At 53.9% G+C, this 15,699-nt stretch overlaps 1 protein-coding gene across 2 annotated transcripts in view; it reads left to right on the plus strand.

Moving 5' to 3' along the window:
- The first annotated feature begins 3,891 nt into the window (after nucleotides 1-3,891).
- The window catches only part of DLGAP4 (DLG associated protein 4), a 64,508-nt gene continuing 52,700 nt past the window's right edge, over nucleotides 3,892-15,699 (plus strand). The window contains exons 1-4 of one of the 2 annotated variants that reach the window (XM_010722216.4): nucleotides 3,892-4,895; nucleotides 6,233-6,403; nucleotides 11,525-11,742; nucleotides 14,482-14,596. In XM_010722216.4, coding sequence (XP_010720518.1) covers nucleotides 3,945-4,895; nucleotides 6,233-6,403; nucleotides 11,525-11,742; nucleotides 14,482-14,596 — 1,455 coding nt within the window. In that variant the 5' untranslated portion in view covers nucleotides 3,892-3,944. The remainder of the gene's footprint in view (nucleotides 4,896-6,232; nucleotides 6,404-11,524; nucleotides 11,743-14,481; nucleotides 14,597-15,699) is intronic. The other variant, XM_085241330.1, reaches the window with a different exon arrangement.

Below are 15,699 nucleotides of genomic sequence, written 5' to 3' on the forward strand. Positions count from 1 at the left end.
GGCAACACAGGAGTAATTTCTGTGGGGAGATGGAAATAAACCTGTGTCCACTGGGCAACCATCCTTTTGAAGATATGGCACACAGTCTGGGGGGGCACCTCCAGAAGGACATAGAGTTAATCTTCAGAGATGAGGGGCAGGAAGGTGTCTGCTCCATTAGGAGGGCAGGCAGGACAAGACATCACAAGCTGGAGCTGCCACCAGAGGCATCCTGGCTGGATAGAAGTAACTTCAGAGGTGTTAGAGGATTGCAAAGATAGACAGATATCTCCAGGGCAGCTCTTTGGGCTTCTTCCTGAGGTGACATTTTGACATTTTCTCTCTCACTTTCTGCCAGGAGTTACAAACCATAATTGCAAGGACTCACGTCACAGTAATTCAGCAAGCTCTGCTTGGCTGCTGGGTGGATGAGCAGCCAGAAGCTGGGCAGGCATGTGGGAGCGAGGGCAGGACAGATAGCTAGGGAAAGTGTGCTTAGCTGGGATACACACTGCAGTCAGCTCCTCTTCTCCATCCACTCCCTTTTGTTTATCCCCTGCTCTGTCCGGACTCAGGCCAGCCTAATCTCTTTGCTGTTAAAAAGAGACTGACAAGCAAATATTCGCACTCAGTGAAGGATCTCTTACAACAGCAGTGGCTTTTCAGCTCACAGTGAAGTCTTCCTGGAGCAGAGCAAACCATCTCCCACCAGCTCCAGCAGCCCTCAGCCTAGCCCCATCTCCCAGCACAGCAGAGGAGCACAGCAGTCATGGGCCCTACAGGAGGTAGCAGTTGGCATTGCTCTGCCAGGGGAGGAGAGGACTCCCTGCTGAGCAGGAAGCTTCTTCAGGCAAGGCTATCATCTGCCTTATTTGAAATCTCATCTACTATTCAGTCTTGGGAGCTGCAATTGGGATGCTGCAAACAGTGACTGTAGTGCTAATGTTGCAAATCGTGCCTGAGACAAAGTAGACCCCTTCGGGACACACAGGACTCCGTAAGACATGTCAGGTCATCTGCTGCACATCAGAGACCTCTGAGCATCAGCAAAACTGGTGGGAAAGGGAAAGGGAACACAGAGAAAACACAGGCTGAGGGGAAGGAAGGTAATGGGCCACACTGCTTCCCCTGGGCTCAGGGATGCATCCTCTCCATGCAGCTGTTATGAGCATCTCGTAAGTAGGGCCTTCCCCTGTCAGACTGCTGGGGGTGTGGGGGAATGTAGCAGGGACCAGGCAGCTGTTCTGGCAGACTGCCCTTGCTCAGTTTGTGAGCTGCAGGGTCATGGATTTGGGAGATTTAATTTCCAGCTTTACCATCCTTCCAAATTAAAAAAAAAAAAAGTGGGAGAGAGGCTTGTTGAGCTTTTTCTTCCCCCACCTCATGTCTCAGTAAAGTGCCAAGAGTTGCAGAGAATAACTGAAATGCAATGAAAACAGTTTAATCCATCTTTGGATCCACCTCACAGGGGATGCAGCAGCAGCCACAGCAGAGTGGGCTCCAGCAGATGGGAGCCACAACCGCTCCAGCAGACCCATGTCCTGACCCACGCATGCCCAGCGTGGAAGCTGTGCCCCACTGAGCAGCTGGCAACAGGTGAAGGGATGCCCAAGGCAAGCAGGACAGAATCAGACTGGCTGTTCACCTTGCAAGAATTCGAAGGAGGAAATTGAACTCTCTGCCATATAGAAGTGACTGTCCACACTCAGCAACAGCAGTAGGAGAAAGGGTGCTCCCTGGCCTCCTCTGCTCCCTGCCCCCCCATCCCTTTTGTTTCCATCCTTCCAGCCCCTCATACGAACTTCTCTTTTTCTCCCTGTCCATTTGTCCCCACAGTCCCTCAGATTTACCTTCCCGTCTCTCTACTCCCTGAGCCTTCTCCAAGACAAGCTTCCCCCTGGCCCCTTTTCCCTTGCAAACCAGGCTCTTTTCTTTTTCTTTCCTTTTCCTTTTCCTTTTCCTTTTCCCCTCCCATCTCCTCTCCTCTCCTCTCCTCTCCTCTCCACTCCTCTCCTCTCCAGGGCACTTCTCCAGCTGCTGTTCCACCAGCTCACATGGGTGCTTCACGTGGGCTATGTTAAATAACACTGGTCCCAGCACTGATCCCTGAGGAGCACCCCTCATTGCTGGTCTCCATGTGGACATTGAGCCATTGACCATAACTCTGTGAATGAGATCATCCAGCCAGTTCCTCATCCAGCAAGTTGTCCATCCATCAAATCCATTTTTCTCCAATTTGGCAACCAGAATGTCATGAGGCATAGTGTCAAATGCTTTGCACAAGTCCAGGTAGATGACATCAGTTACTCTTCCTTTATCCACTGACATTGTAACTCCATCATAAAAAGCCACCAAGTTTCTCAGGCATGACTTGCCTTTGATTAAATTACGTTGGTTACCACCAATCAACTCCTCTTTATTTTCCATGTGCCTCAGTAGGGCCTTCAGGAGGATCTGCTCCATGATCTTGCCAGGCACAGATATGAGACTGACTAGCCTGTGGTTCCCGGGATTTTCTTTTTTTCCCTTCTAGAAAATGGGGGTTATGTTTCCCCTTTTCCAATCAGTGTGAACTTCACTAAGCCGTCACAACCTCCCAAATATGATAGTGGCTTGGCAACTTCATCTGCCAGTTCCCTCAGAACCTGTGGATGGATCTTGTCTGGTCCCACGGACTTGTGCTCCTTTAGGTTCCTTAGATGGTCTCAAACCTGATCTTCACCTACAGCAGCCAGGTCTTCCTCCTCGAATTTCTTACTTTTGCTTTTGCTTTCCGCAGCTGGAGTGTGGCTAGAGCCCTCAGGATTTTAACACCTGTAGTATGCTTCAGTGTTTTCTAGTTGCCTTCAAACTACACTCAGTTGAAAATAAGAAACTAAACTAAAATGTCAAAGGAAATAAAAATTAGTTTATACACTACATGATTTCAGTGAGGTATGGGAAATCTAATCACTAATTTTCTTTAAGCTACCCCAGAAGAGTTAGTCTTATCCCCTTGTATAGCCCCGCACAGATGGGAGTCAATCAGAGACAAGCAGGATGGGATCATACACCTTGGTGCTCCCTTCTGCTATGCAGATTAGTCACAGCTGAACCTCAGAGCCTGTCCCCTCCACCAGCCCGCAGGGATGCCTGTACCTGCCGCGTGGGCCATGGTGACAGAGGGGCACCATAGCAAGAGACAGCCAGCCAGGACAGCACAGCTCCACCAGGAGCAATGCAGCAGGGCAGAAAAGATCAACTGAGCAGCAAGCAGCTTCTCAGGTCAGGCTCTGAGTGCTTGAAAACACCTCTGCTCTCATCCGAGCTACTGAAACATTTTCCTCCGGGGTAAAACATGCCATAAACCCCAGTGCTTGTCAGAGAGGAGACGTTTGACATCATATTGCATTAGCGCAGCTGCAAGCAACACAGAGCAGGGCTGCCAGCTCCCCTCAGAGATCCAGTAACCACAGAAACACAAAACATAATGCAGCAGGACTGGACGTTCAGAGCTTCGCCTCCCTTGGCTCGAGCAAGGCCCATGTGTAGTATCTGACAGCAGGTTTTTCTTCAGCCCCCTGAACAAATGGGACAGGTGCAGTGATTTGCTGGCAGAGCTCTGCTATCATTTGTTATGCTGGCTGAGGAAGGGACCCATTAAAATAAACATATCCTCTTCTGTGCCCTGTTATCTTCAGTCCTTGGTTCTCGTGTCGCTTCTCCTCCGCTCCTGCTGTACAATCTCTCTCATGTCCTGTTTCTCTCTTCCATCCCTTGACCTTGGGGCATTTGTTTTTAGAGCTGGGACAGCCGTTGCAAGGTTGCCACAGTAAGGAATGGGCTGCCAAGGAGCTCTTCGGCATACTCTGAGCATTTCTCTTCTTTCTCCAGGTGCAGAGAAGTGCGGGAGAAGCAGGGTTGGCACTCACACAAAGGCTCTGCTTGCACCATCCCTGAGCGATGCTCTAGAAAACAGTGAGACCATGAAGGGCTTAGGAGATAACAGAAGCCGCCACCTCTCTGATAACCTGGACTCCCCTCAAGACTCTCTTTATGCCCCCCAGGACAGGAATCCGTATCTCCTCAGCCCCACCGACTCCTTCACCATGGACCCCCGATTCCCAGCCCAGAACACCCTCCATGGTGACTGTCTCCTTCCACTCAACAACCAGATCTCCAATAGCAGCACTTTCCCCCGCATCCATTACAACTCCCACTTCGAAGTCCCAGATGAGAACCCTTTTCCAAGCCATGCCCAAGCCACCAAAATCAACCGCTTGCCTGCAAACCTCCTTGACCAGTTTGAGAAACAGCTGCCCATCCACAGAGATGGCTTCAGCACCCTCCAGTTTCAGAGAAGCGATGCGAAACACCGGAGTGAAAGCCCTGGGCGGATCCGGCACCTTGTCCACTCCGTCCAGAAACTATTTGCCAAGTCCCAGTCTCTGGAGGGCCCCACCAAAGGCAATGTGAATGGTAAGAAAGGGGCTGATGACCCCAAGCAGAACCGAAGGAGCAAGAGCAAAGACCGAGCAAAGACTTCCGAGCCCAAGCGCAGGACCAGATCCAACATATCAGGCTGGTGGAGCTCAGATGACAACTTAGACAGTGACACCTGCAGCTACCGCAACCCAATGGGCCTCATGACACTGGGCCGGCAGCCGGACCACAGCCAGCCGAAGTACTTCATGCATGCTTACAACACCATCAGCGAGCATATGCTGAAATCCTCCAAGAGCAATAACGACCTCAAGGTCACCCCTTGCACCAATATCCCCATTAACAATGACTCCAACTACATTAAGAGGGGCTCCTGGTCCACGCTGACACTCAGCCATGCTCGGGAAGTGTGCCAGAAGGCCTCAGCCACAATCGACAAAGCCTTGCTGAAATCCAAGTCCTGCCATCAAGACTTGGCCTACCACTACCTGCAGGTGGGTGCATCAAGGGGTTACGGTTTGCTTCATGCAGGAAAACAAGAAAGCACCCTCAGGGTGGGCACCCTATTGCCCGGTGGGCCTTATCACACAGCACCAAATAGATGTTTCAGCAGCCACCCCAGGTCACATTGCCAAGATTGGGCTGGGGGGACACAAGGGTAAATTCCCCCGCCCCAGCTGTGCTCCAGGACAGACCCGCAGAGACACAGCACTGATGGGGTCAGGCAACTCCAAGCTCCCCCAGGCCCTGTGCTGGGCCACCACAGTGCCAGCAGGAGATGTGGTGCCCATGACAAGGGCAACCTCCAGCCCCCTGCTCCCCACTTCACTGCAGCTACAGCACCTGCTGCTGTGACCAAAGTTTGCTGGGGGATCCCTATGCACCAAACACGTCCCACTGCCCACCCTGCAGTCACCGTGGCCAGGGCAAATCCAACACTCAAGCACTGCTTCTGCTGGGTGCCCAGGCAGCTGCTTGCATCCCACCAGAGCAGGATAGCTCCTGGCCTCTGGCTGAGCACTACCATCATCCCACAGCCCAAAGGATGCCAATAATAACTGATGTTAATCCCTTATATCCATGTGTTGCAAGGATGTGCCAGCACGCCCTGTCAGCCCCGCTCCACAGAGCTTCCCTGGAGTGCTGGTAGGACCTGCAGCTCAGCAGGACTCGGCTCCCACTGCTGCTCCTCCTTGGGGCTGTGCGGCGAGGAGAGCAGGGCCAGCCGCCTGGCTTGCATGGCAGGGCCTGCATGGCTAATGCTGCGGGCTGCAGGCTTGAATGCCCGTCCTGGGGAGCGCCACGTCGCTGGGGGTTTATAAAGCTGCACCTGAAGAACATAAACCTGGCTGTGCCTAGGAGAGAGGAATGAAGATAAATAAGCCAGGCCTGGATGGGGAAAGCAGGGGGTGGGATGATCAGGTGGGCTACCTGATGTAAATCTCTGGCATTCTTTTCTAATGCAGAGGTGTCACTGGCTCCCCTGGCTGCAGCCAGCGGGCTTACAAGCTATGAAGAGCCATGAATTATTGAAGCACGAACTGCTGCTCTTATCTGGGTGGTTATTGCTGCAAATCAAATTATGGAGGGACTTGCTGTATCAGAAATGTTGTTGGAGACATGTCCTCGGCCTGGTTTTTTTTCTTTGTCCCCTCCTTTCAGTTAGGAGCATTAAGAGCTGCAGATTCCCTCTGCGTGTGGCAACAGGCCTGGCAGAGGAGACCCCACGGCCACCGTGCACTGCTCACTCCCTCAGTGGGGCCAGGCCCAGTATGAGACAGCCCTGCTGGTTTGTTCCCCACCCATGTAATGAGCCTCCGTTTCTTGACAGCCTGACGGAGGGCTGTGGGCACAGCTGGGTGGCGTGAGCCCGGCCAGCAGCTGGGCAGCCCCACCGCTCGGCTGGGAGGACACGGGTGCCGCCCCACTGCCACCGAGCGAGCCCCCACGGAGGTGGGACCAGCCCCTCAGCCCCGGGCCGACCGACGCAGGCAGCGGCCAGGTAGGGAACTTGTTTTGAGGGGAAGCTTTTGCCCAGCTCCCTCCCCTCCCTGACCCTCCTGGAACCATCGGATGGGGCCAGCGGCCCCTACCACAAGGATGGGCAGGGCATAGAGTCACCACACCGGGCACCGAGCCCAGGAGACGTGATGCACACCACGTACCCACAAAACCTGACAGATATGACCAATGCGGGACTCAGCAGGCGGGGCAAAGGACTGCAGCCTCGGGGTCGGTTATGGCAGTTGCAACCAGTTGCTCACCTGGGAAAAGATCTAAGCCAGATGTGGAGAAGTCACCTCCAGCATTTGGTGGACAGCGTGTAGGAAATGTTCCTCTGGAAGAGGACACATCCCCTGCCAGCTCCCATTCCTGCAGTGGCGAGGAGCCGGATGCTTCTACCTGCTTGCAGATCCCCCCCACAGGAAGTGCAGGGCAGCCAGCTCTGCTGCTGCAGAAATGCCCTGTTCACCCAAGGACATGAAAAGTGGGATGGGGACAAACAGATCCCCCAGCCTCCAAACTGGGATAACACCCCAAGGTTTTTCACTTTTCCTGTTCCATTTGTGGGCTCTGGGAAGGCTCGGGGCTCATCAGGGACAACTGGGGCTCTTTGTGATGTTTCAAGTCTTATTCCCAGAGGCAGTCATGAGACCTAAGAATGAGTGATTGCCCAGCTCCACTCAGGTCTGGCCATGTGCATCAGAGGGGGGGTTATGTGGTGCAGCCCTCAAGGCGAAGATCTTGGAGAAGGGCTGGAACACAGCTCTGAAGGGATAAAGGTTGAGCTCTTGTCTTCTCTGTTGGCCTCATGCATGACTGGTGGCAGTCAGAGCTCAAGAAGCTCCCTGGAGCCAGAGATGCCCTGGGCCATCGGCAGGCAGGAGCAGGAAGGGCTGAGCAGCCTCTGCCCCACACACAGTTTGGCCTCATCTGGGCAGTGCTCTCAGCTGCAGACAGCCCACTTCTGAGCAAGGGAAGGATCCATGCTGCCTGGGCACCTCTGTGACCCTCATGTAGCCAGGGGGCACACAGGGATGCTGCAGCCATGTCCAGGTCTTGGGTATTTCTCTCTCATAATCGTCTCCCAAAATAAGCAGTGAGATGGCAGTATCATGGCTGTTCTCAGCTGTGGAAAGGGAGCCGTGGTCACAGCACTAGCGGCACAGCCTCTGCCTCTCCGGTGGTCCCACGGGACAGGGCCACACCACCAGCACTGTTAGCCTTAGAACTTCATTCAGATTTGCCTCCCCAACCCCACCAAAGCTTCCCCAACTCCCCAGTGGCCCCAAACATGAATTGGCAAGTCAGGGTAGGCAGCCCGCTGAGTGCCAGTCACCTCCATGAGAGCTTCCAGAGGGAAGGAAGTCCAGTCCGCGTTGTCCCCAAAGTGCTCCCCCCCAGAGGCCAGGTAGGGCACAGGTAGCCTGGGCTCCAGCTTTCCTTCTTGGAGACATGTCTGATACTACACATAGCCCTCAGGACACCATGAGGACCAGCTCCAGAGGGAGCAGCACTGTGCCCTCAGCGAGCTCCTTCTTGCACTGCAGCCTGGCTGCATGGCACGTGCATCCCTGTGCACTGCGCCCAGCTCTGCGGGGCCTCGGCAGGTGTGCTCACATTGGGTGCATGTCCACGTGCCCTGGGATGGGGCTGCATGTTTGAGTTGGCTCATATGTGAATGGGAACACTGCTTGCTCTGTAGGTCTCTCTACCCCTTTTCACCAACATTATAGGAACAGTACAGCTCTTTCCCCCCCTCCTTGGAGGTGGAATTTTTTTCTTCACTGCATGCTCCCTTCTACTAATGCTCTTCTAGGGAAAAATCCCTGTGTGGCACCTTCTTTCGTGTCCCCTCCATTTAGCTCATGATACTAGGGACAGATGAGCCAGAAGGCAGTGCTGTTTTACAACATGCAGTACTGCACAGAATACCAATGGAGCCCAGCTCTCAGGGACAGAAAAGTGGCTGTGTTAAGGGGCACTGTGCAAACCAGCCAGAGAAGAATCTGCACCCAAAACTTGGCTATCCATTCCTCCCCCCATGCAGCTGTCTGGACAGGGTGGATCCCAAGCCCCTGTGGCCAGTGACCACCTGCAAGGACTGTGGACGTGGGCACTCCCACACCTTTCATGCTAACCAAACCACCGGTTTGGCAGAACAAAGGCTACATTTGGAAAAACTGCAGAAGAAACCAGCCGACAGGGAGCCCCAAGTTTCTCCATGCCAGGTTAATGTGTAACATATCAGCTCTCATTTCATCTTTGTCCTCCTTTTAAGACACGGGCTGTGTTCAGAGCCCAAGGTCCCAGCTGCCACGAGAGATCCTGCTGTCAGTCACTGTCAAGGTCTGTCCCTGGATAACAGGAAATGCTCTCGGCTCTTCACCCCCTATTACTTAAGAGTCTGAGACAGGCTCTTTGAGCCCTCAGATGCCTGAAGATGCAGAGAAGCACCCAGCAGGATGCAGAACGAGCACCTGTAATACCTGCACTGCTTTTGAAGATCCCCAAGGACACCCGCTTGAAATGCTCATTCTGCACTCTGGCCTATGGGCAGTAAGAGCAATGGGAGGCCCCATTCTCTCTTCATGCCATATGTGAGACAAACTCCAAACTGGGGCACTAGAGTTGAAGGGTGTCCTGCCAAGCATTGTCCTTTCCCTTGGAAACTGAAATGTGGAGCACCTTGGGAGCTTCTTTGTTTCTGGCACCAAGCTTGCTGCCTTGACAACGTGAGGGAAAGGAGAAACAAGGCAGCTGAGCTAGGATCAGACGGCTGACCTCACAAGGAAGCTGCTTCAGGCTGTCTCGAGGAGAGGCCTATGTCCTAGCTCTGCTAGGGCCACGCACTGCTCTGGGATGCTCAGCTTACACCGGCCCAGGAGCTGTGTGGGCAGGAGGGTGTGACCCATCCTCAGGCAGCAAAATCCAGTCTCAAGTCAGGCCTGACCCCAAGGCAGTTCAGTCGGTACAACAGCACTTCCCAGGGCCCCTGTGATGCAGGACTGCCAGGAACTTCTATTGCACAGCAAGGACTCATCCAGCAGGCCCCCTCCTGGCTGGCCTCGGGGCCACTCCTTGCAGACAGCTATGCTTGGGCAGAGAGAGCTCTCATACTCAGGGGAGAAAGGAATCTTTCTTACTTCGTAGAAGCCTGTGGAGTTATACCCCTGTAAGCTCCTGAGCTCACAAACAGCCAGCCCAGAAGCCACTGTTAAGCAGGAAGGTTGCACCCACTGCAGCAGGGGTGCCTGGCAAGATCTGTCTCACATGTGGGACCTGCTCCACGTTGGTCCCCACCTAGACCTCACCACCAGCAATGCAATGCCTCTGGCTCTCTGCACTGCGTCCCCCCACTAAAACCATTCATGGCTCAAGGTTACCCTTCCTGCCTTTCTCTTGCACCTCACTGGTGCACTCTCTGGATGCATAAAAAAACAGCAGAACAGGCTGCTAATGGGGGAACCTCTTAGGAGTTATAGGAGTTGTATCACCAGTGGGATCCGACAGGTTGTGAGGGTTCTCCTGCACAGACACAGCAAGCAGCTCTACAGCCCCAGGACGATACTGCACCCCAGCAGCTGCAGGCAGCACACACAAACCAGCCTGCTGCAAATAAGGAGGGGAACAGGAACAGAATGGTACTTAGCAGCTCCAGCTGATCTCAGTTAGCTGCATTCCCAAAGCACTAGATAAAACTGGCTGATTAATCCTACAGCCCCTCAGGGAGTTGGGTAAATTCAACAGCTCTGTCAGCAAAGTAAATGTGAATGCTCTCACCAGCACAAGCTGGCTCAGCACACAGCTGCTCCCCACTGGTGCTCCCCAACCAGTAGGTTGGGCAGCCTTGGGTTGTCCTGGTCCTCACACACTCCTAAGTGAAGATCTCTTTCAAAGCCTGCAGTCTGTGGTTTTCCCTCGCCATCACTCTTCGGATCTGCTACAGCTGCAGGCAGTGCTGTGGGCAGTTCTGCAGGGTGCTAGATGTACCGATAGCCACAGCTATCCTGTACTGGGGAATGCTCTTGCTGTCCTCAGGCTTGCCTGCTCTTCTCTTGCGCAGACAAGCCATACTCTTGTACCCCCCCAACAGGCAAAAACTGCAGAACAGATTGCTGATGAGAGAACCCTGTAGGAGCAATTGCTTCAGTCCTTTCTTCATCCCCATCTTCTTAAGGACTGTTCAAGGGCCAACCACAAACCAAGCTAGCCACAAGAACAGGACTTGCTCCTGTCAGCTCCAGTTGTTCCATTTTTCTCTTGGCCTGTCTGCATGTGGTCTTGCCTTGTTCAGCCTTGGGCTAACATCTGTCTCTTCTGCTGGTCCAGAGCCCTGCCTGTGCCACTGGCAGCCTATGCAAGCCCTTTGCAGGGCAGACAGGCAATGGTATTAGTTGATCTGATCAGAATTTCAGGCCTTGTGGAAAGCATTAACTTGACCATCTCTACTGAGAGAAGTAGAGACTGTGTCTGCCTTAAATTGATGACAGAGCTCCCACAATTAGAAAGGTTAGAAATGCTTTTGTTGCAAGGTACTCCTCATCTCTGTGCAGAGACTAGCACAAAGCTTACATATCCTAGCTGCTCTAGGACTTGTGAGGGCCTAGCTTGGCTGCCAAAATGAATTTCAGACACTGAGAGTTTCATTCAACTTAAAAATCTTGGAGGGAGGATTGGACTCTGGTCCATAGGTCCTGATCTGTGCAGCTGTTACTGGCTTTGGCCTGAACAATGTGTGTACTTTACTTTAAGTAAGCATGGGCTTTGTGTTAAACAAATGTGTGCCACTCATGTCCCAACATACAGTGTAAATCTGGTGAGGCTTTTTCCTTCTCATTGTGTCTGGCATTGTGCAGCTTGTATCAACTATGTAAGCATGGTCCAGTGGTCATCGAGTGAACATATGTGGGTACATGTGCTGAAATTGAGGCAAACAAACATAAGACTGCCTGGCATGAGCTGTCAAGGGAGGGTTGGAAAGGGATCGCGTTGCCCATTCCCACTATTCTCCAACTGAGGATACCACAATCAGCCTTGCCACCAATCCCCTGAGTCCCCAGGGTCCCTCTGGTCCTGGAGATACTGTCTGTCACTGCTCACGCTCCCTTTACTCTTGCAGGTGCCTCAGGGGGAGTGGAACAACACGCTGTCTCGGGACAAAGACAGTGAGATCCCATGCCGGCGCATGCGGAGCGGGAGTTACATCAAAGCCATGGGGGATGATGATAGTGAAGATTCAGAAACCAGCCCCAAACCATCCCCAAAAACTGCAGCTCGGAGGCAGAGTTACCTCAAGGCCACCCAACAGTCCCTGAGTGAGCAGAGCACCACCCAAAGGTAACTGGAGCTCTTCTGAGAGCTCTGCTTGTGTCCCTGGGGCCATACTGGAAGTCATCCTTTGGTCAGCAGCACTGCACAGAGTCCCCATGTAGGGAGCAGAGCCCAGCAGGGCTCCCTCACACCCACTGGCATGGGGCAGGCAGAGCATGACAGGAGAAGATGTGGCAGAGGAAGGAGAGAGTTCGCCATCCTGGTGACTCCAAACAGCCCTCTCCAGGTCCCCCAGTGACAGGGAGGGCCCTCCTTTAGTGGTGCTGTGTGGGTTTTCTCTGGCTGAGGGTCTGCTACTCTAAGAAGTGTGGATATCACAACCCAGGGATGCTATCTAGACGTGGAGATGCTTAGCCAGCATGGCTGAGGACAAGTGGCACACAGGCCACACACTGCTGCAACTGTGCCATCTGCTTTGCTCCACAAGTATCCCAAGGCCTCTGGGACCAGTCAGAAAGGGCCTGTTTTGTGCATCAGAATGAGTAGTCCCCTGAAGCTGGGAGAGATGAGCTAAGAGCCCTGGGTCCAGGTATGGAGAGAGGAAGACCCTGCATTTTGAGCAAGATAGACAGCAGAGCAAAGGCAGCACAGCAAGCATACTGAGTGAGGGACTGTTCCTCACAGAATGGGGTTTGTGTGATGCCAGGACAAGGCGTCTAGAGGCTGTGATGGGCTGCAAGTCCCTCTGGTGCTGCAATCAGATGTGAGCAGCACTGGGGCAGGAGGCAAGAGCAGCTATACTTGAACTGCTCACGGTTCAGCAGATGGAGCCAGAAAAGCAAGGGAGCAGCAGGTAGTCTAGAGACCCTTTGTAGTCCATCAGGCTGGAGCCCAGATGCTGCTTTCCGGTGGTAGACGGTGATGAAAAATAACTGACACTCAGGTTTCTCCTGTCTTAGGTGAATTGTCCATTCAGGTCATGCCCATCAGAGCATGAAACTTCATCAGGGCTGCTAGGGTCCAGCACCCGGCTGGCCTGGAGTGCAAGCACTACTGCCATCTGCTGACCACCCCTTCACCCCTGCCCCCCCCTACAGAAAGCTCTCTGGAGCTGTGGCCACACAGGTTGGTGCAGGGCCACGCTGGTGGGACAGAAGCTGGAGCAGAGCAGTGGCCCCACACCCCATCGTTGCCGCATGCCTCACTCTCCTCAGCTAGAGCCACTGGGCCCCATCCTGGTAAGGAGACTTTTGCTCCTCCAGGGCCCACTGCCTGCTCTGTGACTCGGTTTCTCCACAGGCAGCTGATGAAGGTGAATCAGGGTGAAGCCAGGCACAAGTTGCTCAGTGGGTGGTCGAGCTTAGCAGCAGTGACCCAGAGGGCTGGTGTCTCCTCCATCACCTGGGAGAAGAGGCAACTCCTGTGTCCATCACACTCCTGAATGGAGGCTGAGGAGATGCCATCATCCTTCCCACAGGTCTGCCCAGCCAGGAGGCAGCCTGTAAGCTCCCTGGGTGCAAAGAACAGACCTGCACCCCACAGCCCCCCCAGGTCTTACTCCCACACTGCTCTGTGGGGACCACAGGTGGTTCACAGGGCAGAGTCACTGCAGTTCACCCCTCACCACACCTGCCTGTGTCTTGCTACTTGCTCCAGAGTCCCAGCAGCCCCCACAGACCACACACACATGCGAGATGGTGCTGAGCTAATATGCAAGGCTATCACACACCCACCTGATCTGTGACAAGTACTCCAGCTTCACACAAGGTCTTATGGTGGCAGTGAAGACTGGGAAAGCCAGGTCCTTCCCACACCCTCCCACATGCCTCCCACTCTCTCCATCACTCCCAACCCCATGCACCCATCTCTTGCAGTATCTCTGGTCTCAGCAGGGTTGGGCTCACCAAAAACCCTACTCTTCTCCTGCTTCTGCTGCTGCAGAGGCTCCCACTGAGCCCCAGCAATGGGACAATTCTTCCCTCACAGCCTGTAGCAAAAGCTACTTTGGAAATACTATGAACCCCTTTGCTGCTGCAGTACTGCTGTCCAGGCTTGGCTTCCCCTGGGCTTCTTCCAGATAAACTTTCAGGTTCCTCTATATAAGCAAGCAAACAAACAAAAACCACAGAATCACAGAATGGCCAGGGTTGGAAGGGCCCTCAAGGATCATGAATCTCCAACCCCCCTGCCACATGCAGGGCCACCAACCTCCCCATTTAATACCAGCCCAGGCTGCCCAGGGCCCCATCCAACCTGGCCTTGAACACCTCCAGGGATGGACGGGGCATCCACAGCCTCTCTGGGCAGCTGTTCCAGCACTTCACCACTCTCTCTGTAAAGAACTTACAGAAGAAACCCTGCAGATATTTCTAACAGTGAAGTCCACAAAAATATCACAGAAAAATCATTTCTATCCACCTGCCCCTTTCCACCAGTCCAGATAGGGAGTATCAAGCTCTGTTACCACAGCCCTCAGTGTCAGTCTGTGCTGAGGCTGATCTGTAACTGGGACTGTGACTCTGTGGGCTGGCACAGATCCTGTTTGCTCCCTGGGCTGAACAAACCTAGCATGTACATTGTACCAGCTTAAACCAGGGGACACCTAGGTGAGAAGGCACTTCCATCTCCTGTAGCAGCTGCAGCCAGGGCCAAGCTGTGTACCCAGTTGGTACCTAGCACCAGCTATGTGCTACTGTGTGTTCCTGTGCCTGGCAGTGTGGTCTGGATGGGATGGCAGCTCCAGCACAGCCCCAGTGCTTCCTGCTCCCTGGGCACACCCTTGACACCCTCTCTCTCTGCTGGCAGGAGCCTGGACCGCCTGGACTCTGTCGAGATCCTCCTACCTCCAAAGTTCCCAACCTGGGAGGAAGAATACAACCAGATCTCCGACAGCGTCAATGAGTCCAGTTGCATCAACCAGGTGAGGTGCTAGAGAGTGAAGTCCCACTGCACACTCAGCTCAAAAGAATGGAGGCTGGTAGAGGGGGGGGGTCCCTTAAAAACAAGGCACCAGTTGCACTCTATCAGCAGATGTGCTGTTCTCTGGAAGCTTTACCAAAGGGTCAGAGCCAGCTTCTTAATTCACATTGGACTCCTTTTGCTCTAGCTTTTGCCTCCTCTCAGCACTGCTGGTTACTGAAGCCATGGCCATGGGTATGCCTGGAGTCCTGCATGCTTCAAAACTGTTGGCAGAGCTTAGGGCTGCTCTGCACACAGGCTTACACTGCACAGCACCCAGGAGCTGCCCGCAAGGCTGCCCACTCCTGCTGCAACCTCCATGTGCTCACTGGGTGGGCACAGGACCCAGGCCAGCCTCACTGGTGCAAAAGGTGGCATGTGGTCTGTGGCCAACTACCAGGGACCCTGCAGAGGGAGCAGCAGCCCTGCTATACTCTGAGTGCCCCAATCCATTGGGAAGTGGCTCGGACCAGGAACGAGGTGCCTGTGATTCGGGAGACTTGCTTGCTAACCGGGGATGTCTCCCTTGGGTACTCCTAGTCCTCATGCCTCCAGGAAGGACAGGCAGAGCCAAGGATGCCATGGAGGCACTGATGGTGGGTGGCAAACCCTAACCACAGCCTCTGGACTTAAATCCCCGTCCTGTGCTATGCTTCCCGTTGGGATGAGCTGGAGGGGCCAGGGGCCTGTGTGGCTATAAGGCAGCTGCCTTGCAGGCCAGGAAATCACTCATACGAGCATGAGGCGCTTGCACAGGTCTTGTGTTCATCTCCACCCTAGGGTGGGACCCTTCCTTTTGGGATGCAAGTGAAGGTGCCTTAGACAGCTCTGGCTCCATGAGCTTTGACCAGCTGTGTCACTTCCACCCTGAGCTTCTGCCATGTCCTGTCTCTGTTCATGTGTGTCTGCGTGGGAACACCTGCACACACATGCCCTTTCTGTGCTGCTGCAGATTGTCTCTCACACACATCTGATGTTAACTGATCAAGGGAGGCAGAATGAGGCAGCAGTTAAGGAAGCAGGCTGGACAAGGGGAAGCAGAGACTGAAGAGGAGGGCTGGAGGT

The sequence above is a fragment of the Meleagris gallopavo genome, chromosome 22 (assembly GCF_905368555.1).
Source record: "Meleagris gallopavo chromosome 22, MGAL_WU_HG_1.1, whole genome shotgun sequence".
In the NCBI taxonomy this organism is placed as follows: Eukaryota; Metazoa; Chordata; class Aves; order Galliformes; family Phasianidae; genus Meleagris; species Meleagris gallopavo.